This window comes from Scardinius erythrophthalmus, assembly GCF_964197995.2.
Source record: "Scardinius erythrophthalmus genome assembly, chromosome: 4".
NCBI lineage: Eukaryota > Metazoa > Chordata > Actinopteri > Cypriniformes > Leuciscidae > Scardinius > Scardinius erythrophthalmus.
The window spans coordinates 46,390,790-46,404,699 of NC_138224.1; the positions used below are offsets into that span (position 1 = coordinate 46,390,790).

General features: G+C 45.9%; 1 protein-coding gene across 3 annotated transcripts in view; it reads right to left on the bottom strand.

Annotated features, from left to right (window-relative positions):
* The window catches only part of LOC308689618 (E3 ubiquitin/ISG15 ligase TRIM25-like), a 35,421-nt gene that overhangs the window by 14,623 nt on the left and 6,888 nt on the right, over window positions 1-13,910 (bottom strand). Inside the window, exon 5 of one of the 3 annotated variants that reach the window (XM_081363432.1) lies at window positions 4,021-4,104. The exons of 1 other annotated variant lie outside the window; for it this stretch is intronic. In XM_081363432.1, the coding sequence (XP_081219558.1) occupies window positions 4,021-4,104 (84 nt within the window). Of the gene's footprint in view, window positions 1-1,598; window positions 3,011-4,020; window positions 4,105-13,910 lie in introns of those variants that run through there. One more of the 3 variants, XM_081363434.1, reaches the window with a different exon arrangement.

Consider the following 13,910-nt stretch of genomic DNA (forward strand, 5'->3'; position numbering starts at 1 on the left):
AAGAGTCGCAGTGGGACATGTTCCTGCATGGGTTGGCTGACCGTGTTCAGAAAGAGATCTACGCCCTAGACCTTCCACAGTCTGAACGGGCTGATTGAACAGGCACTGAGAGTGGATGCTCGTCTGAATCGGATGGAACGACTTACACGCCCAATCAGACTACCTGGAGTCCTCGAGGTCCCACAGGCCAGTGGCGGGGACACGGTCAGCCTGTAACACAGAAACACTGTCATTTCTACTTTTGGACTCCCCGTTAGCACCCATAGTTCTTGGCCACCCATGGCTGGTACAACACAACCCCAGGGTGGATTGGGGCCAAGATTCTATCTCGACCTGGAGTGATCAAAGTTATGCGTCTTGGCTAGTGTCTGCTTGTTCGTCTGTGTCTGGTTCTGTGTTTCACGAGGAGGCAGTGAATTTGTCAAACGTGCCCGTTGAGTACCTTGACCTGAAGGAAGTGTTCAGTAAGTCCCATGCTGCTTCTCGTCCTCCACATCGTCCCTATGACTGTGCCATAGATTTACTGCCAGGTAAGTCTCCGCCTAAAGGCAAGTTATATTCGCTTTCTGCTCCAGAAAGGGAGGCCATGGAGAAATATATTTCTGATTCTCTAGCAACGGGGTTCATCCGTCCTTCCTCTTCTCCAGCGGGGCGGGGTTCTTTTTTTGTGGGGAAGAAGGATGGTTCTCTGCGACCGTGTATTGATTACCGGGGGCTGAACAACATCACGGTAAAGAATACTTACCCGTTGTCGTTGATGTCTTCAGCCTTCGAGCGGTTGCAGGGAGCATCTGTCTTCACAAAATTGGATTTACACAAAGCTTATCATTTGGTCCGCATAAGGAAGGGAGCTGAATGGATAACCGCGTTCAACACCCCCAGGGGGCATTTTGAATATTTTGGTTATGCCTTTTGGCCTGTCCAACTCCCCAGCGGTTTTCCAGGCACTCGTCGATGACGTGCTGAGAGATATGGTAGATCAGTTCATATGTCTACCTGGATGACATATTGATTTTTTCTTCTTCTCTCCAGGAACACGTTCAGCACGTCAGATGAGTGCTTCAGAGGTTGCTAGAGAATGGGCTTTTTGTCAAGGCGGAGAAATGCGCTTTTCATGCAGTCTGTTCCTTTCCTAGGTTACATCATCTCGTCTGAGGGAGTGCGTATGGATCCTGACAAGGTTAAGGCTGTGGTAGATTGGCCAAGCCCAGATTCCCGTAAGGCTCTACAGAGGTTTCTGGGGTTCGCCAATTTCTATCTGCGTTTCATTCGCAACTTCAGCCAACTAGCCGCGCCTCTGACTGCCTTGACCTCCCCCAGAACGACGTTCAGGTGGTCCGATACAGCCGAAGCTGTATTCGCCAATCTGAAAAGTCGCTTTGTTTTGGCTCCCATCCTGATTGCCCCTGGTCCTTCATGTCAGTTCGTGGTGGAGGTCGACGCATCAGAGTTGGGGGTAGGCGCGGTTCTTTCCCAACGCTCTCCCACAGACGACAAGATGCATCCTTGCTCGTTTTTGTCTCACCGGTTATCACCTGCCGAACGTAACTATGAGTTGTTAGCAGTCAAGTTAGCGTTGGAAGAATGGCATCATTGGTTAGAAGGGTCGGGGGGACCTTTTATCGTATGGACCGATCACAAGAACCTGGAATATATTAGATCTGCTAAAAAACTCCAGGCTCGGTGGGCACTTTTTTCTGTCTTTTTGATTTTTCTCTCTCGTACCGCCCGGGTTCCAAGAACATCAAACCCGACTCTTTATCTCATATTTTTGATATGAGGACTCACCCGTCCACACCCGAGTGTATTTTACCTGAGACACTTTTTATCCCCACACTCACATGGGAGATCGAATCGAAGGCCTTAGAAGGGGTAAGAGCAGCCATCTCTGCACCAGACTGCTTGGACTTTACACTACACTTCATTTATAAATAAACGGTTGTTACTTGCATCTTGTATCCTCCATTTATTATCATGACATTATATTTCTGAGTGTTAAATAACACTCAGATAGGCTAAATGGGCTCAGATAGATAAATAGGCTCCTCTGTACTTCGTTTTCTCAATTGAAGGTAAACCTGTATTTTTTGGTGTACTATTACAAGTGATGTTTTTATTGTAATGATGCAGTCACTCGTGTAGCGTCTGGACCAAGCGGACACACACAAATTATTCATTTATTTAATGAATAATCCAGCAAACTCACTGTGAAACTTTCACCAAAAAGTAACATCCCAAAGGAAGCCAACACACTGGCAGGATGGTGTCTTGTTACAGGGAACACAGAGAGTTTTACAATCAGATAAGATTTTATGGGTGTTAAAGAATGTGGTCACATGCAAGAAAGAGAAAGACAATGGGGAGACAGAAACAAACTTCCATGCAGACTTCGCTGAATTATCCAGAAACGAACTGATATAGAATGAAAGTGCATCCCAGAAACTGTGTGAATGAGTGTGATGTTTTGTGTACTATTATGTATATACTTTGATATATATTTGATGATACAACCAAAACGGGACTCTCACCTAATTCTCGCTGAGAAGGAGATAAACCCTATTAATCATATGTATCCTATGGATAACCTCTTGAGAAATGTGTAGACATGTATCTAATTCTCGCACCTCATGATTTTCAGACTTTGTTGCATACTATGGTTTACCAAAATCAGATGTGTGGTGTATTTGGTCTCTATAAACTCCAATCTGCGTCCCTAATTCGTTAATTTACATTACATTTTGCTAACTTTGTGACGCATTAGAATTATAAGAATCTGGAAGATTCTTTTCTTAAACACCCAATGAAGGTACACATTGCAAGTGAGCATGCTTAAGACAAAGGCTTGTAAATCCTGGTGACAGAGGAAACTCCCGCCAGAAATTCTACCCTTCTCATTGGGTGAACCAGCCTGCATAGGGCTGTCCTTTGTCAAGCTTTAAAAAGGCCTTTTCACAAGATCCGGCCCTCTTAGCTCTTGTCCTCGGACCTAAACTGCAGCTCCAAGTGAATCCTGTGGGAGAAGGGGGAGCAAGATGAAATAGATCTTGCTCCATAGTTCTATTTCCTGTTTCCGGTTCCACATCACTCACCCCTTTACCTATGTATGTATGAATGTATGTATGTTTGTTTAGTGTTAGTTATGTTTGTGATTTTAGTTAATAAAACTTGTGCACAATTATGAATTTGATTTCTGATCCTCTGTTTGCATACAAAGTCCCTTTTACGGTCTTGATCCTGTTACATGCTATAAGTGCTGTACACGCTAAGGAATAATTATTTTTCAGTGCCCATGAAAGATACACTTTTCTTAGAATAAATGAATAATCAAAGAGTTCTTTGGAACTGATAAACTGATTGTAATATTAATTTAGCTTACCTCAAAGTTAATCTAAGTAACCGACCTAAAATATTAATAATTAATCATATTTGGTAATTATGGATTATTATTAATATTTCCCCTTTGAGTTAATGTCCTTACACTCGCAATCTATTTTTTAGATTAATTGGGGGTATTGGAATCCATTAATTTATCATGTGGGTATGAGTTTGCAATTATGGTAATATGGTTATTATATTATATTTTAGAACTGTTTGCCTGATGGAGTAAATTCAGGATCACCATGTACAGTGGGGCAAAAAAGTATTTAGTCAGCCACCAATTGTGCAAGTTCTCCCACTTAAAAAGATGAGAGAGGCCTGAAATTTCCATCATAGGTACACTTCAACTATGAGAGACAAAATGAGAAAAAAAATCCAGAAAATCACATTGTAGGATTTTTAATGAATTAATTGGTAAATTCCTCTGTAAAATAAGTATTTGGTCACCTACAAACAAGCAAGATTTCTGGCTCTCACAGACCTGTAACTTCTTCTTTAAAAGGCTCCTCTGTCCTCCACTTATTACCTGTATTAATGGCACCTGTTTGAACTTGTTATCAGTATAAGCAATTATTAGAAAATGGAAGACATACAAGACCACTGATAATCTCTCTCGATCTGGGGCTCCACGCAAGATCTCACCTCGTGGGGTCAAAATGATCACAAGAACGGTGAGCAAAAATCCCAGAACCACACGGGGGGACCTAGTGAATGACCTGCAGAGAGCTGGGACCAAAGTAACAAAGGCTACCATCAGTAACACACTACGCCGCCAGGGACTCAAATCCTGCAGTGCCAGACGTGTCCCCCTGCTTAACCCTCTGGGGTCTACGGTGTTTTTGGGGTCCTTGAGATGTTCTGACATGCCCTGACATTTTTGCTTTTTTCAGTTGCTTATAAACATATTAATGGCAAAGGTGTAAATTCACTCTATTTTTTTTTCACTCTATTTTTGTCTACACACAAACAGGGCTACCATCATATGTGAGCACCATGCATGTACATGTTTGTATTTTTGAGAGAATAATGTTTATGCATGGTTATTGAAAAAACTAAAAACTAAAGTTTCTGAAATAAGGCCATAAAACACATTCTAAATATGTGTCAATAAGACTTTTGACTAATGGAGGTCATCGCCTAGAGTTCTTTCTTCAAAATGATGTGAAAATTATCCTGCCTAATCATTCACATAACACAATGCATTGGTTTAAATTTTGCAAAACACTTTCTGTCTGGAAAGGCAATATGCGGAGTGGGCGTCAACGATCATGCATATTTAGTGGTTCGCACCTGGAGACAATGGGGCCCGCATACTTAATGAGCCATTCATTCAGGTGTGTCACAAGAAAGAATGCAAGAGCAACAGTTGGAAGCATCTCGTGTTTTTTTATTTTTCCACAAATTGTGCTTGCAAATTGGCCTATAATATCAAAAGGAAAACATGTCTAGTAATTGTGCAGTTAATTCTCATACTGTATTTTCAGTTTTGGAATATTTATCCTCTCCCCAAATTTGTCACTAATAAAACACAATAAAAAATTATTTTAAAGAAAAGGCTTATATTTACCTTTTATTAGTTTGTTTACATCTACCTTGTATTTTTTTTTTTGTATTAAAAAGGTTACAATTACAACAACAATTCAAGTGTAATCTTTCTTTGTAAAAACTAAAGTATACATTTTATCATACATATTTCAAAGTTAAGGATTCATTACTTGAATATAGCCTAGGCTACATTGGAATAAACACTATAACATATTATTTGATTATTTTTGACAAAACATACTATATTTAACATATGAGCAAAAATTGGCAAACAAAAGCTTATTTGAGGTGGCAGATATTTTACAGTAAAAATGTATAATCTATCCAAAACTAATCAATGAAATGTTGTCTTTCATATGTCTGTAACATAGTAACTTTCGTTTTTATTATAAGAAATATAAATGTTAATTTGCAGTTAAATACATTGCTTATACAAATACATTTTATTTCAACATATTTCACTCGATTTTTACTCAGTAGCCTATAGCAATATAGTTTGCTAAAAGCGAAACATTCACAGACAGAAACGATTCAAATTTAAACTGTCTTTTGCCAGTTGTGGTAAACAGCGGCATCTCTGCCGTTCATTCATTCATTCATGCACAGAAACGCGCCACACTTGAGAATGAAAAAAAAACTTACTACATTATTCCATAGCCTTGGATCGGTTGCTCCTCGTACTTCTGAGGTAAATTTTCCATTATAGTATTATTCCTCACAGCGCTGCGAGACTTTGTAAACAAGTACAAAGATCTGATGTGTTTTCTCGAGCTGATATGGGGGCGTTCACAGTTTGCGTGGATTGCCTCAGACATTTGCGTTTGAATAGCGCGCGCTCTCCGTGGGCGGGGTCACATTACATCTGAATGAGCTCTAATTAGCTTGACTGGTATCACTCTCTTTTAATGCAGATTTCACAAGATGAGAATATTTGTTTTTTATATAAATTACCTCATTTAAAAGAAGAGAATTCAAGCTTCATGCCTGTGTGTCTGTATGTCTGTTTGACTGAGTATTCGCTGAGTTATGGTTCATTTTCGGACGCGTTTCAGAATGGACTACACTGACAGAGAGAAGGCAGAACTCGCATCATGTTTATTTTTCTTTATTTTTGGCGAAAAGCACAACACTTTGTTTTTATTGTGAGTATACACAAAAATAATACACACTTAACAGGATCGATTGATGTATAACACAAGCATATAAGATAAAAAGTAATATTTTATTTTATTTATTTGTTTTCACTGATAAGGAAAAAAACTAACCTATCGCGCCGCCGACCTCAGGGGGTTAAGCCAGTACATGTCCAGGCCCATCTGAAGTTTGCTAGAGAGCATTTGGATGATCCAGAAGAGGATTGGGAGAATGTCATATGGTCAGATGAAACCAAAATATAACTTTTTGGTAAAAACTCAACTCGTCGTGTTTGGAGGAGAAAGAACACCATACCTACTGTGAAGAATGGGGGTGGAAACATTTTTCTGCAAAGGGACCAGGACGACTGATCCGTGTAAAGCAGTGGTCTCAAACTCAATTCCTGGAGGGCCACAGCTCTGCACAGTTTAGCTCCAACCAGCTCCAACTCACACCTGCAAGGAAGTTTCTAGTAATCCTGAAGACTTGATTAGCTGGATCAGGTGTGTTTGATTAGGGTTGGAGCAAAACTGTGCAGAGCTGTGGCCCTCCAGGAATTGAGTTTGAGATCACTGGTGTAAAGGAAAGAATGAATGGGGCCATGTATCGTGAGATTTTTAGTGAAAACCTCCTTCCATCAGCAAGGGCATTGAAGATGAAACGTGGCTGGGTCTTTCAGCATGACAATGATCCCAAACACACCGCCCGGGCAACGAAGGAGTGGCTTCGTAAGAAGCATTTCAAGGTCCTGGAGTGGCCTAGCTAGTCTCCAGATCTCAACCCCATAGAAAATCTTTGGAGGGAGTTGAAAGTCCGTGTTGCCCAGCGACAGCCCCAAAACATCACTGCTCTAGAGGAGATCTGCATGGAGGAATGGGCCAAAATACCAGCAACCATGTGTGAAAACCTTGAGAAGACTTACAGAAAACGTTTGACCTCTGTCATTGCCAACAAAAGGTATATAACAAAGTATTGAGATGAACTTTTGTTATTGACCAAATACTTATTTTCCACCATAATTTGCAAATCAATTCTTTAAAAATCAGACAATGTGATTTTCTGGATTTTTTTTCTCATTTTGTCTCTCATAGTTGAGGTATACCTATGATGAAAATTACAGGCCTCTCTCATCTTTTTAACCCCCTGAGGTCGGCTATCGCGCCGGCGCGATAGGCTCGTTTTTTTCCGTATGAGTGCAAAAAAATAATAAAATAAAAATATAAATTTTTATCTTATATGCTTGTGTTATACATCAATCTATCCTGTTAAGTGTGTACTATTTTTGTGTACACTCACAATAAAAACAAAGTGTTGTGCTTTTCGCCAAATAAAGAAAAATAAACACGAAGCGAGTTCTGCCTTCTCTCTCTCCGTGTAGTCCAGTCTGAAACGCGTCCGAAAATGAATCATAACTCAGCGAATACTTCTCACACAGGCACGTGAGATATGTCTTTATGAAGCTTGAAATCTCCTCTTTTAAATGAAGTAATTTATATAAAAAACAAATGTTTTCAACTCACGTAATCCGTTTGAAAGCAAGGAGAGGTACCGTTTTTCCTTCTGCTTCATTATCTCTATAATCAGCTGAGGCCGCTCCGCCCCCGGCGCGATTCACATGTAAATAGTTAGGTGATCTAGTATGCATCGCATACGCCCCTCGATCAATGCCATAAAAAGTTTCTTCATCAGACTTAGTGATAGTTCATCGCGTTTTGAGTATGACACGCTTCTCCGGTAATAAAGTTGCCCTTCAGATGATTCTGGACAGCGAGGAAGAATGCACTTTTTCCTCAGAGGAAGATTGTACTCAGACGACGAACGGCAGCATATTGAAGAGCGAATTCCGCCGAGAACACAATTTCGGAGTAAGTTTTACTTAAAAGTCTTTTGTCTTTTATTTTTCGTGTTCGCATGTATGAGGAAAAAACAATATTAGGCTACGTGACAGTTCTCCATTATGGACGTGAGCGCTCTAAAAAAAGCACTAAAAGACTTTCAAACTTTCACAGAGACCTCAAAACAGAAAGTACAAATCCTTTCTTTAAAACGAATTTCGTTTTGTATCAATTGTATCTTACTTTTAATAATTTTTTCATTAACAAATGTGAGCCGATCCAAACAAACCTGTGAAACGCCCACATCAGCTGGATAACACACACCGCGAGTTCACTTTCAGACTTATGTAGGATGCTGTGAGGAATAATACTATCTTGATAATAATCCTGCAAAAATTTACCTCAGAAGTTCTGGAAGTATCATTTCGAGGAGCAAACGGATCCCGCTGAGGAATTAGGTCAGTTCTGTTTGCTTTGTTCTAATCTGAATGAATGAACGCACAGATGCGCGCTGTTGTGGAGCTACTACAGCTGGCAAAAATACTGTTTTAATATGAATCGCGAATACAAAGAAAGATTACACTGGAAATATTGTTACAATTTTAAATGTTGTTGTAATTGTATAACCTTATACAATATAAAAATTGTATATATATATATATATATATATATATATATATATATATATATATATATATATATATATATATATATATGGATAGATGTAAACAAAATCTTAAAAGGTCATTATAAGCCTTCTCTTTAAATAATTTTATTAAGCTTTATTAGTGACACATTTGGGAAGAGAATATATTCCAAATCTGAAAATACAGTATGAGAACAATTAACTGCACAATTACTAGAAATGTTTACCTTGGATATTGTACAATTTGCAAGCAAAATTTGTGGAAAAAACAACAAACCAGTTATATATTGTCCTTGCATTCTTGTGGCTCAGTCACACACCTGAATGAAAGGCTCATTACGTATGCAGCCTCATTATGCGGGCCCCATTGACTCCACAGGTGTGAATCACGCCCACCCGCATATTGCCTTTCCAAACAAAAAGTGTTTTACAAGATTTAAATCAATGTATTGTGTTATGTGAATGATTAGGCAGGATGATTTTCACATAATTTTGAAGAAAAAATTCTAGGCAACGAAATCCATTCGTCAAAAGTCTTATTTACATATATTTAGAATGTGTTCTCTTACGAGAGTTCTCTCGTACTGCGTTCGTAGAACGCTGCGGGAAAAGTCTCTTTTCACGAAATACTGAAGCAAAATTATCCTTAATTTTCATATTTGTAAAACGCATTGCAGCAGTGCACAGCCATGGCGAGACGGCTCGCTCACTCATTGGCTGTTCTGCGGCAACTGCATGAGCCTATCGAGCGAGGGCTGATGCAATATCAGACCAATGAGAGCGCTTCGCGCGCTCCTCGTCACATCCCGCCGAAACGGGTGTGGCCATCCCCTATAAAAGGAGCTCGAGTAGGCTGATTCAACTGATTTTCATCTCTTCAGCGAAGCTCACGCATCGCTGGATCACGGAGAAGCAAGCGTCGTCGAGGCAAGCTTTTCAGCGGGACGAGCCCTCGAAGCCGCTGGCCTCGCCGCCTTCTACTGCCGTACCTGCTGCGCTTTCCGGCGCTTCATATCCTTTATCTGCTCTGTTTTGTGTATGTGTGTGTGCAGTGTTCCCGAACACTCACCCCTAAAAGAGCCGCGTCTTTTTCAAGATGCCATCCTGTGGCTCGTGCCGAGCCCCGCTCATCGAGGGAGACCGCCATGTTATTTGCGTCTTCTGTCTGGGCGAAGAACACGCAGCGCTCGCGCTCGCTGACGGCGGCTGCCCTCACTGCGAGCTTTTGCCGATGGCGACTCTGCGGACTCGCCTGGCACAGTTCTCCGAGCCTGCGCCCCCCGCCGCGTTGCCGCGCCGTAAGAAGCGCCGCTCGCAGCGGGCCCCGGAACCCACCTCTTCCCGACAAAGCTCGCCGGCTCGCCCGCCAGCTTCACCGGCTTCCCCCGAAGCACTTCCTGATGCTCAGCGCCCGCAGTCTGCCGCCGCTTCATCTGAGGAAGTTGTTTCTGAAGTCGAGTCGGTCGAAAAGGATTCCTGCTCTCTGCTAGCTTCAGGCAGTGAAGACTGGGCGAGCTCTGCGGATCTCACGCCTCCTGCCCGAAAGCCGTCGGCTAGAGCTAGCATCGAGAGGGAGCTCATGCGAGTACTCGCGTTGGCCGCGGCGAGCCTCGGCCTCGAGTGGTCTGCACCGGAACTCCCCTCGCGCACCCGGCTTGATGGTAGCTTCCTCCCTGGTGAGCGTTCTTCTCCTGTGTCTAAGCCCGCTCCGTTTCTTCCTGAGCTTCATGAAGAAGTGGCGAAGGCCTGGAACGCTCCCTTTTCTGCACGAACACGTTCGTCTGTATCCCCAGCATTTTCCTCCCTGGATAATGCTCAGGATCGAGGCTACCTCACTCTGCCGCCGGTGGAACAGGCGATAGCAGCCCACCTTTGCCCGCCCTCTGCTGGACGGCGGACTAAGCCAGTGCTGCCGTCGAAAGCCTGCCGCATGACGTCGTCGCTGCTCGCGCGGATCTTCTCCGCCGCTGGGCAGGCGGCATCGGCCCTGCACACCATGGCCACGCTTCAGGTGTTCCAAGGCGATCTCCTCCGCAAACTGGACGAGATAGGACCTGAAGCTATCTGCATCACGGACCTGAGAAGCGCGTCGGATCTTTCCCTCCGCGCTACCAAGGCTGCAGCACAAGCCATGGGACGCTGTATGGCTTCCGCTACCGTAGCCGAGAGGCATTTGTGGCTGACGCTCACGGAGATGGCTGATGCAGAGCGCAACGCGTTCCTCGACGCCCCGCTATCCTCCGCTGGCCTCTTTGGATCTTCTCTCTCCGAGTTCGTGGAGAGATTTTCCGAAGCCCAGAAAGCGTCACAGGCATTCAAGCACTTCCTGCCGAAGCGCTCCAGTTCCGCAGCGGGCCGTGAGAAACAGGCCCCTCGGAGCTCACAGCCTCAGCCTCCGGCCGCCCCCTCTCAGCGACAGCAGCGCAGCTCACGCCCTCGCTCTCGCTCTACCAGCCGCCGCCCCACTCACCGCGGGCCGCGACCAAGGGTTGTGTTGAAGCCGGAAGCCCCAAAGAAGTCCTAGCACGCCTAGGAAAGCGCAGGTGTGTAAGCCCCGTTGCGACCGGGCCCTCACCAAAGCGCACCGCTGTCTCAGTCCCAGGAATTGCGACTGCTTCAGCGTTCTCAGCAGAGCACAAGCCCGCACAGCTGCCCGCTTGCCTGCACACAAAAGCCGTTTTTACGGCTACCCAGATAAATCCCGAAAAGAGTGTATTTTCTGGTGTCCCGGCCAAGGCCGATGGTGCTATAAATGTAGTGTTGATGCCCACTTCCCTGTGCCCATCCCTACACACAAGCACAGCCCTGCACACAGGGCCCGTACTCATAAGATCGACGCAGTTCGATCGCGCCACAAACATAGTCAAAGTGCCCACTTCCCAGTGCCCACAAACGCTATGTCTGGCAAGCCACAGGCTCCCTGTAAAAACGGGACCTGTGAGCACCCGCTCTGTTCAAGCAGACAGCGCGGCCAAAGCAGTAAACGTGCCCGGTCCCCGCCCACGTTCACTTGTAGGCTGCATGAGTCCCATGAGACCTTCTCAGACCTCCCTCGTTCAGATAAACACTGTAGCGGGGTCGAGGATGAGCGTGTTGCCCGCTGTATTATGCGCGCTCCCCGCCTCAAATGTCACAGGCGTAACGCCTATGCTAGCGCGCCCCGAAGCGCCGCCGTCGCACAGCGAACAGAGCGCGCTTCGCATCCAACCCCTAGCCGGCCATGCAGACGCATGGGCCGCGCTTCCAGGGGTTTCGGACTGGGTGCTAGACATTATAAAGAGAGGCTTCTCGCTACAGTTTTGTCGGCGCCCTCCACGCTTCACAGCGCGCGTCGAAACTACGGTGAATTCAGAAGTAGCACACCTGCTTCGCGCCGAAATATCAAAACTGTTGAGCAAAGGGGCGATACAACATGTATCCCAAGCTCAAAGCGAAGGGGGGCTATACAGCAGATACTTCCTAGTCCCCAAAAAGGACGGTGGTATCAGACCCATACTAGATCTAAGACGACTAAACAGAGCTTTAGTGAAACGCAGTTTCAAAATGCTCACAACCAGCAAAATCCTCGCGCACATTCGCCGAGAAGACTGGTTTATGTCGATAGATCTAAAGGACGCGTATTTCCAAATACAGATAGCGTCACGCCACAGGCGATTCTTGAGATTCGCCTTCGAGGGTCGGGCATACCAGTATACAGTCCTGCCATTCGGCTTGTCCCTGGCACCCCGTACATTTACGAAGTGCATGGACGCGGCGCTCGCCCCCCTCAGACTCAGGGGCATGCGAGTGCTGAACTATTTGGACGACTGGCTGATCATAGCTCAATCACGATCTCAGCTCGTGGAGCACAGAACCATGTTACTCGATCACCTCGAGAATCTTGGTATCACGATCAATTGGACGAAGAGCTCCTTGAACCCCAGCCAAACTATTTCGTTTCTGGGCATCGTTCTGGACTCTCGTTCTATGACGGCGCGGCTGTCGCAACAGCGCGCGCTGCGCATACAGCACGCAGCGAGGTCCTTCCGCTGCGGTGCGATTATCCCGCTCAAACGTTTTCAGAGGATGCTGGGCCTCATGGCCTCAGCATCATCAGTTCTCCAGCTGGGCCTGCTTCGCATGCGCCCTCTGCAGTTCTGGTTGAAAGCGCGAGTGCCACGCGGAGCGTGGGCACTCAGCCGATTGCGCCTCAAAGTCGATCAAGACTGCGCAGCAGCCCTGAGACCATGGGCGGCGGGCGAATGGTACCGTTCAGGTGTAAGCCTGGGGACTTCCTCGAGAGTGAAAGTGGTGTCTACGGACGCATCCACCTCGGGATGGGGAGCGCTGCTCGAGGGCAGGCCGTTCTTTGGCCTCTGGTCAGAACGAGAAAAGCTCCATCATATCAACTGCCTGGAAATGCTAGCAGTTCACAACGCGCTGACGCGCTTTTGTCCCCACATCAAGGACCAACACGTCGTAGTCCGCTCGGACAACACGGCCGTGGTGTCCTACATAAATCGCCAAGGCGGCCTCGGTTCCAGTTCCCTTTACAGGCTGGCCGAGCGCCTCCTAATATGGGCTCAGCGCAACCTGAGCTCGCTGAGAGCGGTGCATGTGCCCGGGACACTCAACCTGGGTCCAGACAGGCTGTCCAGGAACAATGTTCCCACGGGCGAATGGTCTCTACACCCACAAACAGTCCGGCTGTTGTGGCAGAGATTCGGCAGAGCGGAGGTGGACCTATTCGCGTCCCCAGAAAACGCTCATTGCCCCGTGTTCTTTTCAAAGAACGACAGCGCGCTGTCCCACAAGTGGCCGCACTGCCCGCTATACGCGTTTCCCCCAGTCTCCCTCCTACCTCAGGTGCTGGAGCGAGTCAGGGAAGTGAAATGCCCAGTACTGCTTATAGCACCGTTCTGGGACAACCAAGCCTGGTTTCCAGTCCTGATGCAGTTAGCAGACTCCGCTCCATGGCCAGTGCCATTGAGGAGAGATCTCCTCTCGCAGGCCAGGGGCTCGATTTGGCACCCACACCCAGAGCTGTGGTCCCTTCATGCGTGGACGTTCAACGGTTACCCGTTAGCCTCACGGATGGAGTGCTGAACACCATCACTGAGGCTAGAGCGCCTTCCACCAGGCGGCTTTATGCCTCGAAGTGGTCGGTTTTCTCCAGCTGGTGTACAGCTCGGGGCCTGTCACCCCTCGATTGTGAGGTGACGGAGGTTCTCTCCTTCCTACAAGAGCTGTTGGATAAGGGCAGATCCCCTTCCACGCTCAAAGTCTATGTGGCGGCTATCGCAGCGTGCTCGACAGCAACGCCAGGCCAGTCACTGGGTAGGAACGATTTAGTCATCCGCTTCCTCAGGGGAGCTAGGAGGCTGAATCCCCCC